At 43.3% G+C, this 15,431-nt stretch overlaps 1 protein-coding gene across 1 annotated transcript in view; it reads left to right on the top strand.

The window, feature by feature from the left end:
• The window catches only part of mapk13 (mitogen-activated protein kinase 13), a 94,784-nt gene extending 80,949 nt beyond the window's left edge, over positions 1-13,835 (top strand). The window contains exons 9-12 of the mRNA XM_034171991.1: positions 2,281-2,360; positions 10,882-10,960; positions 11,692-11,865; positions 13,263-13,835. Coding sequence (XP_034027882.1) covers positions 2,281-2,360; positions 10,882-10,960; positions 11,692-11,865; positions 13,263-13,348 — 419 coding nt within the window. The 3' untranslated portion in view covers positions 13,349-13,835. The remainder of the gene's footprint in view (positions 1-2,280; positions 2,361-10,881; positions 10,961-11,691; positions 11,866-13,262) is intronic.
• The last annotated feature ends 1,596 nt before the right edge of the window (positions 13,836-15,431 follow it).

Genomic DNA, 15,431 nt, shown 5'->3' with positions numbered 1-15,431 from the left:
ACTACATATGTTGAATTCCTCATGTCAAGCTAATCCTGAATCAGACACAGTGTCAGAAGTGTCTTACCAAGGCTGAAGAGATAAAGAACTGAACCTTTGCTCAGTGGTCCAAAATCCTTGTTTCTGATGAAAGTAAATTTAGAATCTAATTTTGAAGTCAAGGTTCTGGAATAAGAGTAGAGAGGAACAGAATCCAAGTTGCCTGAAGTCGGTGACGTTTCCACAGTCAGTAATGATTTGGGGTGCCGTGTCATCTGCTGGTGTTGGTCAACTGTGTGTTATCAACTCCAAAGTCAACACAGCCGTCTATCAGGAGATTTTAGAGCACTCAATACTTCTATCTGTTGACAAACTTTGGAGATGCTGATTTGCTCTTCCAGCAGGACTTGGCACCAGCCCACAGTGCCAAAACTACTAATAACTGGTTTGTTGACCATGGAATTACTGGACTTGATTAGCCCCATATGCAAGTATTGTAAAGTGGAAGATGAGAGTGACACTACACCCAACACTTCAGATGAGCTAAAGGCAGCTGTCAAAGCAGCCTGGGCTTCCACAACAACTCAGCAGTGCCACAGCCTGATAGCCTCCATGCCACACCACAGTGATACAGTCATTTGTGCAAAAGGAGCCCCAACCAAATTTTGAGTGCACAAATGAACATACTATTCAAAGGTTTGGCATTTCTGCCTTACATCTTCTGTTTTTATTGATCTGAGGAAATATTCTAATATTTTGAGATACAAATTTTCTGTATTTTTGGAGATGTACACCATAATTGTCAAATTTAAAAGAAAAAATGCTTGAAACATTCAAATTAATATGTAATGAGTCTAGAAAATATACATTTTTCACTTTGTGAAATACATGTCAAAAAAAGTTTTGTAATTTTTTGAAATGAACCTGTGTAGTAGCTCTGTTTTGTACTTTTCAGGGGAGATTTTAGCCATTTTCCACTAACAAGAAGAAAGTATTTCTCTTAAGGGCCCCTTCACACATAACACGATTAGCGCACGAAGAAGGAATTGCATGCCAGTCGTGAAAAATCGGAGCTGCGCAACCCCCCCCCCCCCCAAAAAAAGCAAGATGCCTTTCGTCTGATCACAGAGCAACACCTTGGTCTGTGCACTGAACGGACAGGGGGCATTGAGATCTCTGGTCCTGGACGTGTTTTGACGGACAGGACCTTACAAATGTTCACTGTAACGTATGTGTGTGCTTGCTGTCCTCATGTGGAAATACATAAAAACATATGTCGCTTTTGTGACGGGCTGGAGAGCACGCACAGCACACATTGACAGGCTCTACTAACTGAAACGGACCGTCAGTTCATGTGGACACACAGCAGGCGATCTGAATGTCACGTTTGTCTGACAGGATACGGGTGTCCTGTGAGCGGCGCGCCGCAGGTAAAAGTCAACAGTGTGACAAATATGCCACTTTCAGTCACGTATCAGAAAAAATACGTCATTTGGGCAGTTATTATGGCGCTTTTGTCACCGTAATTAAAGACGACGAAAATCTCCTCTTTTAGGCATTTTACGCTCCCAATATAAGACAGCGATTGTAGTACAGTGGTAAAGTTTCCGTCTGTTAATTAGTGCTTTTATAAATTGCAGGTTCAAATCCTGCGAGTGACATTTATTTTGCATTTAACCAGGGTTATTTAACCGCAGGGTTCTGTATTGCATCCGATTTTATTTGTTGTTTATATCAATCCACTATCATCCAGTGATTTTCACTAATTATACACCAATATCTGTTCTATCAGTTTCCGGTGATTGTAGTAATTATTTATATACCCAGCTGGACATAATAAGACATAATGAGAGCGCACTGCTTCATTCATGTCATTTCATGACTGTACTTCTGTGACCATGGATCATATACAGAGGAACAGATGGTTCATACTTGTATTGTCCGCTCGATAAGAGGGATTCAATAAATTGCAGTGTGTTTTAATGGTGTGTGAATTTTTATTTTTTCTTTCACAGCAGCGGTGCGAGGTGGTTTCACACATTCCAGCTGCTTGCACTGTGTTCATGTATGTACAAGAGCATGCACAAACCATCGCCGGTGTATCGTGCACACCTGTCCGAACATGCGTCCCTCCCGACAGCAGGAGGAATGTTTCATGATTCGCGATTTCGTTCTTGGTTCACGGATTGTCTTCTGGTTTCTGTGTCTTTCATGTTATGTGTGAAGGGGCCCTGAAGAACCAGTTCTAGCTCCAGCTCTAGTTACTGTTGTTTACTTAATTATCATCCCCGTTATGATCAGATATGGACCAGCTGACTCAGATCATGAAAGTAACTGGAGTACCTGGACTAGAATTTATCCAGAAGCTAGACAGTCCAGAGGTAAGACATTTTTTCAGGATGTTAAAATGTATTTTGATATATCCAGACATACAGTGTGTTTATGATGAACTTCTCTGACCCACATTTTCAATTCAACTTGTTTAACCCCTGAACCTAATTGATACGAAAATGTGTTGCTGGCTGTTATGTAACTCTTGGACTATGCTACATTTAGTTGATGACAGGGTAGAAGAATTTTAAAGAAAAGAGTAAAAATATGTTGTGGGATCCCATGCAGAAAGTCTATGAATAGTACAGTGCCAGTGAACCGGAGGAATATATTCATTCATTTTCTATAACCCTGGCAATAATTATGGAATCACCGGCCTTGGAGGATGTTCATTCAGTTGTTTAATTTTGTAGAAAAAAAGCAGATCACATACATGACACAAAACTAAAGTCATGTCAAATGGCAACTTTCTGGCTTTAAGAAACACTATAAGAAATCAGGAAAAAAAAATTGTGGCAGTCAGTAACGGTTACTTTTTTAGACCAAGCAGAGGGAAAAAAATATGGACTCACTCAATTCTGAGAAATAAATTATGGAATCACCCTGTAAATTTTCATCCCCAAAACTAACACCTGCATCAATTCAGATCTGCTCGTTAGTCTGCATCTAAAAAGGAGTGATCACACCTTGGAGAGCTGTTGCACCAAGTGGACTGACATGAATCATGGCTCCAACACGAGAGATGTCAATTGAAACAAAGGAGAGGATTATCAAACTCTTAAAAGAGGGTAAATCATCACGCAATGTTGCAAAAGATGTTGGTTGTTCACAGTCAGCTGTGTCTAAACTCTGGACCAAATACAAACAACATGGGAAGGTTGTTAAAGGCAAACATACTGGTAGACCAAGGAAGACACCAAAGCGTCAAGACAGAAAACTTAAAGCAATATGTCTCAAAAATCGAAAATGCACAACAGAACAAATGAGGAACGAATGGGAGGAAACTGGAGTCAACGTCTGTGACCGAACTGTAAGAAACCGCCTAAAGGAAATGGGATTTACATACAGAAAAGCTAAACGAAAGCCATCATTAACACCTAAACAGAAAAAAACAAGGTTACAATGGGCTAAGGAAAAACAATTGTGGACTGTGGATGACTGGATGAAAGTCATATTCAGTGATGAATCTCGAATCTGCATTGGGCAAGGTGATGATGCTGGAACTTTTGTTTGGTGCCGTTCCAATGAGATTTATAAAGATGACTGCCTGAAGAGAACATGTAAATTTCCACAGTCATTGATGATATGGGGCTGCATGTCAGGTAAAGGCACTGGGGAGATGGCTGTCATTACATCATCAGTAAATGCACAAGTTTACGTTGATATTTTGGACACTTTTCTTATCCCATCAATTGAAAGGGTGTTTGGGGATGATGAAATCATTTTTCAAGATGATAATGCATCTTGCCATAGAGCAAAAACTGTGAAAACATTCCTTGCAAAAAGACACATAGGGTCAATGTCATGGCCTGCAAATAGTCCGGATCTTAATCCAATTGAAAATCTTTGGTGGAAGTTAAAGAAAATGGTCCATGACAAGGCTCCAACCTGCAAAGCTGATCTGGCAACAGCAATCAGAGAAAGTTGGAGCCAGATTGATGAAGAGTACTGTTTGTCACTCATTAAGTCCATGCCTCAGAGAATGCAAGCTTTTATAAAAGCCAGAGGTGGTGCAACAAAATACTAGTGATGTGTTGGAGCGTTCTTTTGTTTTTCATGATTCCATAATTTTTTTCCTCAGAATTGAGTGAGTCCATATTTTTTTCCCTCTGCTTGGTCTAACAAAGTAACCGTTACTGACTGCCACAATTTTTTTTCCTGATTTCTTATAGTGTTTCTTAAAGCCAGAAAGTTGCCATTTGAAATGACTTTAGTTTTGTGTCATGTCTGTGATCTGCTTTTTTCTACAAAATTAAACAACTGAATGAACATCCTCCGAGGCCGTTGATTGACCACTCCCGGGGACAGCCTGTCAGTGCTCAACACAAACACAGCATCACTTTACATGGAAAGATGGTGTACTGTTTTGTTTTAGGCTGCAGTCACCGAAGCATTTGTGAAAAGTACAGGTTTTTTCGGTTCCCAGTGGAGAAGGGAAGACAAGGCAAATGGACTGCATTTATATTGCGCTTTTCCATCTGCATCAGACACTTAAAGCGCTTTACAATTATGCCTCACATTCACCTATTCACACAGACACACACACACACCGATGTGAGGGTGCTGCTAAGCAAGGTGCTCATGACACACCAGGAGCAACTTGGGGATTCAGGACTTTGCCCAAGGGCCCTTTTTGATTTTTCCAGTCAGGCTGGGGTTTGAACAGAAGATCCTCTGGTCTCAAGCCCAACACTTAACCACTAGACCATCACTTCCCCAAATGGGGCTGTTGTGTCGGTAAGTTTTAGCGAGATTTAATGTGAATAATGATAATGGGGCTGTCCCCGGAAGTAAAATATTTGCATCATATGCTCTTTCTTTTTGCCCCTTTATTGCCCACCCACAAACAAGACTACATGCCAAATTAAGTGTCAAGGGGGCACTGGAGCCTATCCCAGCAGTCATAGTCAGGCGTCAGGCTGGGTACACCCTGGACGGGACGCCACTCTGTCAGGGACACATATAGACAAACAAACATATTCACACCCACACCTACGGCCAATTTAAAGTTTTCCAGTTCACCTAACATGCATGTTTTTGGATGTGAGAGGAAGTCTGAGAATGCAGACATGGAGAGAACACGAAACTCCACACAGACAGGCCACAGGTGGGAAGTGATCCCACGACCTTCTTGCTGTAAGGCAACAGTGCTAACCACTAAGCCGCTGTGCTAGGAATACAGCAGTGTAGATGAAATTAAACAATCAGAATTAACTTGTAGCTTCCATTCAAGGGGTTGAACAGAAATATTGCATTAACCATTAAGGCGTTACAGACATATTTCTAGAGTTCCTCCATTTTAAGGGACATAATTGGACAAAGTAACATAATGATAAATATTTTGATTAAAGCATCACTTTTGCAGCCAGGTTTCTGGAGACAAGTCAGGGGATGGATACGTGAGAATTTCCAAGTCACAAAATATGTCTTGGACTTCATTTATCTCATTCATTAAGAAATGGGCATAGTGCCGTTTTGTCTGTTGCATTACCAGTTATACTCGTATATCTTCATAGTGGATTGGAACAAAGGAAGCTTTTCAAACAAGAAAAATCCGTGCTTGAGTCTCCCATGTGACTTCTGGCAAACTGTATATGTTCATGACCGCTGGGATCAGCACCAGCTCTCGTGTGACCCTTAGTTGGAATAAGCTGGTATAGAAAATGAATAAATGAATATCTCCCTTTTTAGAAAAGCCTCAAGCTGACCGCATACATGGTTTATATACAGCGAATTTCACTTCTGCTTTGATACAAGCTTTAATCACCCTAAATGGCAAAGAAATGATGCCTGTCTTCTCCAGAAATATGAGGTCTTATATCCAACTTTACAGCCAGACTCAAGTCAAGTCTGGTAGCATGCACCGGTGCTGCGCTTTGCTTCATCCACGACACCACGGAGCCGCCTTGGGTCCTGGATGGCAACCAACCCAGGCAGACAACTGGTCCATCCCCACATCTCTAAAATAACCATCTATCTGCTGCAGGGAGGTGAACCTTGGGCATCCCCTTGGCCTTCGCCAACAACTGGGGTCCTCAACGGTCTGGCACTTATGTGCTGGGTCATGCACATAGAAACGTGCCACATGCCCAAAATGTCAAAACTGACGCTCCCTCGAGTGATACTCCTCATCTTAGTCTCTCAGTAATTGATCTTTTGATACAAAGTCATTCCAGCTGAACCCAAGAGTCCTCCGAGGAAACCTTTTACCAAAGTCATCCAGTCATCAGCTTTGGACACTGGTTTGCATCCAAGTCTCACAACCACATAGACATGTAGCACAAGGACCCATAGAAGTTGGATCTTTGCTGTCCTGCAAACACATCTGCATCACCAAACATCTCTGTCCAGTGACCTCATGACTCCAAAAGCTCTTTCCAGGTGCGTCTTTATCTCAAAGGCTGAGGACACAGATACATGTATGTCATTGGTGAGATAAGTATAAATAGCTTCACAAGTTCAACACTTTCACCACATACAGATACATTCCTGATGGTTGAGCTCAGGAAGTCATTAAAAGCCTGAATCTTATACCCCCGTAACACTAGAGCACAAATGAGCCCAAATGCCATACGAATGAGGATTTGAGCCACATTCAGGCAAATTCAAGCTATATTCCAACACCTCGTACAGCATTCTTACAGCAATCGGCACATTCCTGCGGCCAGAGCACATGCAATCTACATTCATGTTGCATGCATGTTGGAAAACAATCGAACTGCGATAGAAGTGCAACCATACCGCCATGTGACTGCAGTCGTAATATTCATATGGCAATTTGTACGCAATGTGAAGCAGGTGAAGAGCATCAGAGGGGCTGTTGGAATTGTTCGAGCACGTCGAATCCTGGCCGATTGTCTTGACCGTGCCTTCACGCACCTCCCTGTCACTAGAGCACGAATAAGCCCGAATGCCGCATGAATGGGCATTCAAACTACAGTTGGGCAAATGCGAGCAGGATTCGAAATCCTCGTACAGCGTTCTTGAGTGCATGCCACACAGTCGGGCAAAATTGCACGGCCAGCCCAAATGTAATGCACATGCACACCACTGTCGAGCTATGTTCGAAATGGAGAAAGCTTGAACAGCGGTCAGAGTGCAGTCTGATCACAGTGTGACTACATCCTGTTGGCGTCAAAACAGAATTTGGAACAGTCTGATCACGTTCAAGGGCAAGTCGCCATGGTCAGGCATGGCAAGGCCTGCTCGCTTGTCCCCATTGTGGCACGGATGAGCCGTGTGTGCACCTCCATTGGATCCCGTTCAGGGAGCGCAAACCAAATACTGTCATGTGCAATGTCTGTGGCACGCATTCTCATCAAACCAGAAGCACCATGTGTCACTGCAGGTCAATGTGTCTCAGAGCCACGGCACAGCACGCACATCTGAAGGGGCTGTCATACCCATGATAAACCTTACAGATACATTGTCATTCCCTCCCATGGATTAGATAATGTATGTGAACTAATATGATCATCACAGCTGGAACATGGCGTGCAAGTGCGCCACATCCTGCTGCTGCTCCATAGCGAGTCTATGCATATCACAGGCACGACATGGGGCACCCCAACACAGCTGAACGGAATGTGACAGCTGTAATACACCTATCATGATATGGACACCATATACAGTAGTGTTCAGAATAATAGTAGTGCTATGGGACTAAAAAGATTAATCCAAGTTTTGAGTATATTTGTTATTGTTACATGGGAAACAAGGTACCAGTAGATTCAGTAGATTCTCACAAATCCAGCAAGACCAAGCATTCATGATATGCCCATTCTTAAGGCTATGAAATTGGGCTATTAGTAAAAAGAAGTAGAAAAGGGGGTGTTCACAATAATAGTAGCATCTGCTGTTGATGCTACAAACTCAAAACTATTATGTTCAAACTGCTTTTTTAGCAATCCTGTGAATCACTAAACTAGTATTTAGTTGTATAACCACAGTTTTTCATTTCTTCACATCTGCGAGGCATTCATTTTGTTGGTTTGGAACCAAGATTTTGCTCGTTTACTAGCTTGGGGTCATTGTCTTGTTGAAACACCCATTTTAAGGGCATGTCCTCTTCAGTATAAGGCAACATGACCTCTTCAAGTATTTTGACATATCCAAACTGATCCATGATACCTGGTATGCGATATATAGGCCCAACACCATAGTAGGAGAAACATGCCCATATCATGATGCTTGCACCACCATGCTTCACTGTCTTCACTGTGAACTATGGCTTGAAGTCAGAGTTTGGTGGTTGTCTCACAAACTGTATGCGGCCCTTGGACCCAAAAAGAACAATTTTACTCTCATCAGTCCACAAAATATTCCTCCATTTCTCTTTAGGCCAGTTGATGTGTTCTTTGGCAAATTGTAACCTCTTCTGCACGTCTTTTATTTAACAGAGGGACTTTGCGGGGGATTCTTGCAAATAAATTAGCTTCACACAGGCGTCTTCTAACTGTCACAGCACTTACAGGTAACTCCAGACTGTGTTTAATCATCCTGGAGCTGATCAATGGGTGAGCCTTTGCCATTCTGGTTATTCCTCTATCCATTTTGATGGTTGTTTTCCGTTTTCTTCCACGCGTCTCTGTTTTTTTTGTCCATTTTAAAGCATTGGAGATCATTGTAGATGAACAGCCTATAATTTTTGGCACCTGCGTATAAGTTTTCCCCTCTCCAATCAACTTTTTAATCAAACTACGCTGTTCTTCTGAACAATGTCTTGAATGTCCCATTTTCCTCAGGCTTTCAAAGAGAAAAGCATGTTCAACAGGTGCTGGCTTCATCATTACATAGGGGACACCTGATTCACACCTGTTTGTTCCACAAAATTGACGAACTCACTGACTGAATGCCACACTACTATTATTGTGAACACCCCCTTTTCTACTTTTTTTTACTAATAGCTCAATTTCATAGCCTTAAGAGTGTGCATATCATGAATGCTTGGTCTTGTTGAATTTGTGAGAATCTACTGATCTACTGGTACCTTGTTTCCCATGTAACAATAAGAAATATACTCAAAACACCAGCAGGAGCTGCTGCCTGTGGTGACCACCCTCTCATACTGGCAGCGCTGTAAGCTGCCAACATCAGCTCACAAATGCCTTGTCCACTACGAAATAGAATTCTTATATGGTGCAACGCCTCGTTGCACATCACGGCACGTAGCACATGATCGCAAGCTCCACACATTCTGAAGCATTGACTGATTGCCAGGGCACACACGTGAACCACAGTGCAGTCAGTTCATGGAGAGAGGAAGGCGTGGGCTCCCTCATTTGCTCAAACCACTACGTGCGTGAGGCTGCAACACATGCTCACTCAGCTGCGCATACATGTGCTTATAACAGCTGATCGAACTGCTGCGTATGCATGAGGCTGGATCATCCACACACCCCGCTGTGCATGTGTGTGGTCAGAACAGCTTATCGAACCACTGCATGTGCATCAGACTGGATGTTTTAATCATCCGCTGCGCGTGTGTGTGCACACATATCATCTTTAGCACTCATGCATGAACCCGTCTGGTCAGCAGGGCATCTGCCTATCTGCTACACAGCTGATGCCCAGTGAGAGAGAAAGAGAGAGGGAAAGGGAGTGCGTGCAACGGGGGAGGGGGCATCCAACCCATGAACCGATCTGTATTCAGTTCATGGGTTGGATGTCATTCGACGTCCAGCAGTGGGTCACGGCAGGTCTTTAGAAGAGCAGACCACAGTGCTCACTCCGCCATGCCTCTCCCCTTGCTTGCCTTCCACTACATACCTTGAGTGGCACATATGGCATTGAAGGTGCATTCTGCATATTCCTGCTTTATTCTGGGGTTTCATGCTGTGTTCTTTTTATTCTTTGTCTTTTTATTTATTTTGTTTTATTTTCTCATGTTTCGTGCTGTGTTGTCTCTGCATTCGACCTGCACTCTGTGTCGTTGACCTGGCTTTGGGAGCTGCTGCACTCCGAATATGCGCAAATCATTCACACCGTTCATCCACAGCTGTACGAATATCTTTCCCTCACGAATGCAGCTCGAATTTTGGCTGTTTTTCCCATTCGAACTGATTCGCGCTTCATTCATGCTCATTCGCACTAAGTGTGATGTGGCCCTTAGTCTTGATCCAGGACAATCTCAAGCCCAGACACTTTGATTCCTGACTCAGCTTCATGACTGCTGAAATCAGAGTATCCATCACAGCGTCATCCGTGAAGTAAAGGTCAGTAAATCTTTCCTCGCGAACAAAAGCATTTAATTCACTGGTTTTGACAACCCTACCCAACACCCAGTCCATGCAAACATTCAATTGTGTTGTTGTCGTCCATTCAGCTGCTCCCGTTTTGTTTGGGGTCACCACTGTGGATACAGCCAGATCCGCATTGGTATTTGGCACAGGTTTTTACGCCGGATGCCCTTCTTGACGCAACTCTAATTTTACCTGGAGAAACACACGCAGCCACTGGTGTTCCAAAGAGGTCTCCCATCCAAGTACTAACCAGATCCTGCACTGCTTAGCTTCTGAGATCTCTTGGGATCAGGCTTCACAGAGCAGACCAGCTGCCAAACATTGAATAGTGTAGGAGCCAGAACAACATCCCTGACAATCACTAGTTTTCACTGAGGAAAAACTGCGTCGCGGCTTCCACTCTGCACAGCACTCACAGTATCTGTGTACTGGCTGGCGATAATGTCTAGTAACTTCATTGGGATCTGACAAATTCACAGGATGTCCCAGAGAGCAACAGCTACTGATATGAGCTGTTAATGTTGGGGACAGAATTTATTTTTGTATATCTGCTATGCTTACAATGCTTTTATTGAAAATGTCTAATGTATGTTTGGTTTCCATAAAACAGGCAAAAAGTTATGTGAAGGCTCTTCCTCGCTATCCCAGAAAAGACTTCTCACTATTGTTCCCCAGAGCCAGTTCAAAAGGTGAGTTCACCAGTAATGTAAGTTAATCTTCATTAAGTTAGTTGTGGTATCTTTGAAGAACATTTTGCTAACATGTTGGCATTAGCGTTCTTCAGTTTCCAAAGACAAATGCAAACCAAAGCAACTACTAAATGACACAGTTTGGACTCTATCTTGATTATATTTTTGAAAAATGTCTTTAAAATATAACCGGTGTAAAAGGCTACAAAAAAGGCAAATAAAGATCATAAAAAAGGCCAAAAAATTTGTTGTTTCCCCAAATTTTTGACAAAAAAAGGGTCAGTAGGTGTAAATATTCAATTACACTTTAGAGTTTCCAAGTCACCTAACCTACATGTCTTTGGATGTGGGAGGAAGCCAGAGCACCCAGAGGGAACCCATGGGGAACACATGTAAAACTGCACACAGAAAGGCTGAGAAGCGATCCCACAACCGTCTTCCTGAGAGGCATCAGTTCTAACCACTAAGCCACCATGCTGCCACTTCAGTTGAAATTCAGAGCATAATTTATTCTAAAAACAATTAGGTGGTTCTTATTTTGGAACATGGAACACAAATTTTTCTGACAATGGCCTTCACTTCTAAAAACACGACATCAACCTGCTGCATACTGAAACTAGTGTCTGTATCATCAGTTTTAGCAATCAGTCTGAAAGTAGACCTTTTCAGTTTGGTGGATGCTGCTGTTGGATCCAGTAGTTGCAGTATTGTGTGTCACTGTCCATTTGCAGGTGTTGACCTGTTGGAGAAGATGCTTGTTTTGGATGGAGATGAGAGGCAGACAGCTGAGCTGGCTCTGGAACACCCGTACTTTGACAGTCTGAGGGATTCTGAAGACTTTCCCGAACCTAAACCCTACGATGACAGCCATGACAATGCCACAATGTCCCTGAACGAGTGGAAGCGTAAGTGGAAAAAATAATAAGAAGCAAGGGTTTGTCTGTTTCACTCCACCATGAAGCTGTGACTGGTGGTACAGCAGTAAATAGTTGCCCTATTGCTAGTTTCTCTAATCCAGGGGTCACCCTGTTCCTGGAGAGCCCCTGCCCTGTATGTTTTCCACTCAACCTACTCAAGTCACACCTGTTTTTTTATGAAATGGTGACTTCGAGCTGTTGATTGGCTGAGCATACCTGAAAGAGTTCATTGCCTGGGAGTGGAACAGGAAGAGTTAGAAAGCATGCAGGACAGGTGCCCTGCAGGAACAAGGTTGGTGACCTCTGTGTCTAATCACAGTCACAGAAGCCTATAATTCCTTCAGAGTTGTCTGGGTGTCTTGATGACTTCCCTCACTAGTCTCCTTCTTGTTCACTCACTCATACTAAGTCTACACATACACTAGTATTCTTAAAACCAGGGATTTTGCACCTTGTGTTATAAATATCTCTATCTATAAGAAAGTGCGAAACACATTATAAAGTGCTGTCAAGCACGTTCCAAAGCAACAAGTGGTGATATAACCCTAATGCTGCATTCCCATGTTGGCTTTAAGTGGCAGAATGAAGAGAAAAGACATACAGTGTAGGATGGATTATTTAAGTGCAGAGAGTCGCCCCATTTTAATAAGCTAAACGTGAATAATTTGCGATATCACAGAGAGAAATTAATTAATCTGTACAACCAGAGCCAGGGCTTTCTGTTTTAATACGACACTAAAAAACACTTCATCGCTGTGTCTGTGTTGTTAAGAATGAAAAATGACAGCGCCTCGAGTCAGACAGCGCTGATTCTGCTGTGGTGACTGACAGTATGGTTTTTCTATAGTCAGCATGTGAATGCAGCATTACCGTATAGCCATGTTGGCCAATCAGAAGCCCAGAATAGAGACAAAACCTCTGTTTTCCATTTTCAATGCCCTAGAACTGAGTTTTTCTGTGGGTGAATGACCAACACACAGAAATAGCTACGTTTTACAAAACAACTGTGTATGTGTGGACTAGGCATCAGCTTCTGAGGACTGCCTACTCCTTGACTTGGAAAACGTGTTCATCCATCCCCTAACTTGCCTCAAAAAACCTGGCTGTAACAGTGAAGTTTTTTTTAAAGTCATCCTTGTATTATATTGAGCAGTTCAGTGTGTAAATTTGAAAGATATTGTACCTTACTGTATGTGCATTTCCATAGCTGTATGTCTGTTATCGTACATTTTCAAAGTGGATAACATTAGTGAAGATGGACGGATGAGTCCTCTGTCACTGAACTGTTCGTTAAAATTGTGTATAAATGTTTTTTGGGTTTTGTGTTGAACCTGTTACTACAGACACGCCCCTCAAAGCCAACGCTCTGCGATATTTTCCTGCAGGGTTATGTTTTAGAGAGGTGAAAAGTTTTGTGCCATTCCCACGACGAGACTCCAAGAGGAAAAACACCCTGACGATGTCTCAGTGAGCAAGTGAAGGTTAAACGCTGAGGCCCCGATGCCGCACACCACCGGTGCCCAATCATGCAGTCACGCTTTCATTTTTACCACATTTCCTTTTAGGTTTTAAATAAAGTCACCCTGCTGTAGTAATCTACAGTGTTGTGCAAATGTTTTAGGCACCACAGATCCTTATCTGTGGGAGGTGAAAACCAGTTTGAAATGTCCCAGCATTCCTCTTCCAACAAAAAAAAAAATCTAATGTCACTGTTTTTTTTTAAACATTATTATTATTTCATTAAATAAACCCATTATTTATCTTTTTTTCTTTGCAGGTGTACGTTCTTGTAAATACGATCATATCATGATTCTAAAAACCTCATTAAATACAACCAGACTTGGAGACAAACCTAAGGGTCCCTTCACACATAACACGATTTAAGCCGACTAGCGCACGAAGGTGGAATTGCATGCCATTCGTGACAAATCGGAGCTGCCTCCAACGCGTCATACATGTGTCACTACAACTATTTGCACACACCAGCGGCTGAAAGACAGAGAGTGCCCTGTGAGAGCCCATTCGATCCCTTTCACGGCAGGTGTTGGCCAAATTCCAGGTGTCACACACAAACATCTAGCACCGCTCGCCTGACACTTAGAAAATGTGTGGCCATTCGCACTGTCAGCACGAAAACAGTCAGCACTTTCGAGCAGGATGTGAAATTTGTCTAAGTGCCCCCACGAGTGTGGCGTTGCAAAAAGCAACACACATGTGGTGCATGTGTCTGGCGCGTGTTTCGCGCCTCTCCTCCCCTGCTCCCCCCACACTTATGACATGCGGGGGGGCACACTTGTATAAAATGCGTATATGTATGTACAGACATGATCACATGCAGGGCAGACAGCCATGTCTGAACGCACACAGGGTGGGGAGGCGCCTCCCAGCTGCTGACCAGAGACACAAATGATGGCTCAGTGCACATGACATGTCACATTACAAACACAGAGACCAAAGCCAGGACAGGTATATTAATAAGTAGTACACTACCTACATACACAATTACATAACAAATAACGAAAAAAAAAAAAGATCACATAACAGAGAGTGACACGGTGTGTGCACTGAACTGACAGGGGATGTGTCCTCTGACTGCAGCAGCTGTTGAGATCTCTGGTTCTGGACATCCCAGCTGGGGAACACGTACCATGTTCCGATGGACATGAACTTACAACTGTCCATTGTGACACACGTGTGTCCGATTGCTGTCCTCATGTGGACATACATAAAAACATATCGCTGTTGCAGTGGGCTGCAGCAAGCGAGCGCACGGCGCACACATTGACAGGCTGCCCCAGGTGAAATGGACCGTCAGATCATAACACTCAGCAGGCGATCTGAATGTCACGTCACCCACATGAGTTCTGTTCCACATGACGCGGTGTCTGTCCTGCGCGCACTGTCCACAGAACACTCGTCGGGCTGGACACATGCGCTGGGCCGGTCCGTGGCCATGGGTCATCTACAGAGGAACAGACGGTTCATACTTGTATTGTCCGCTCGATAAGAGGGATTCAATAATATGCGACGTTTTTTATGGTGTGTGGTTTTATTTTTTATATACAGTGGTCCCTTGCTATCACGGTTCACCTTTCGCGGTCTCACTGTTTCGCAGATTTTTTTAGTGCAATTTTGCATGCTTCTTTTTTTTAACTGTCTGCTGTGCTTAGTTGCAGCCAAAATCTGGCAACAGGTCCAGAGACTACACTCGCTGTTTTGATGCAGAGCGCTCCAGCAGCCTGCAAGGATAGAATTCAGCAGCACTGCATGGTCTCGGTGGCCACTGAGAGAAGTTTGTATCTTTTTAATGACTTGGATTCTTGCGGGTCCCGCATCCGTCCCGCAGTGGTAACACCGGAGGCAGTGAGTGAAGAAACAGCACGCGCATTGTGTTCTGCGTGTGTCTGTTTATAAGAATCTTCTCGCTCAGAAGATTAAAAGAGCGCCAGCAACTACCCATAACTGTGTTCTTCACTCGGAAGACACCTGCCCCGAGGTGGAAAAACACGCTGCCCAGCGACGTCAGGACGAAGAGGCACGATCAGAGGAACTGT

The sequence above is a fragment of the Thalassophryne amazonica genome, chromosome 6 (assembly GCF_902500255.1).
Source record: "Thalassophryne amazonica chromosome 6, fThaAma1.1, whole genome shotgun sequence".
In the NCBI taxonomy this organism is placed as follows: domain Eukaryota; kingdom Metazoa; phylum Chordata; class Actinopteri; order Batrachoidiformes; family Batrachoididae; genus Thalassophryne; species Thalassophryne amazonica.
Note: the sequence above shows the minus strand (reverse complement) of the source record. Positions and strands in the feature narration are given on the sequence as shown.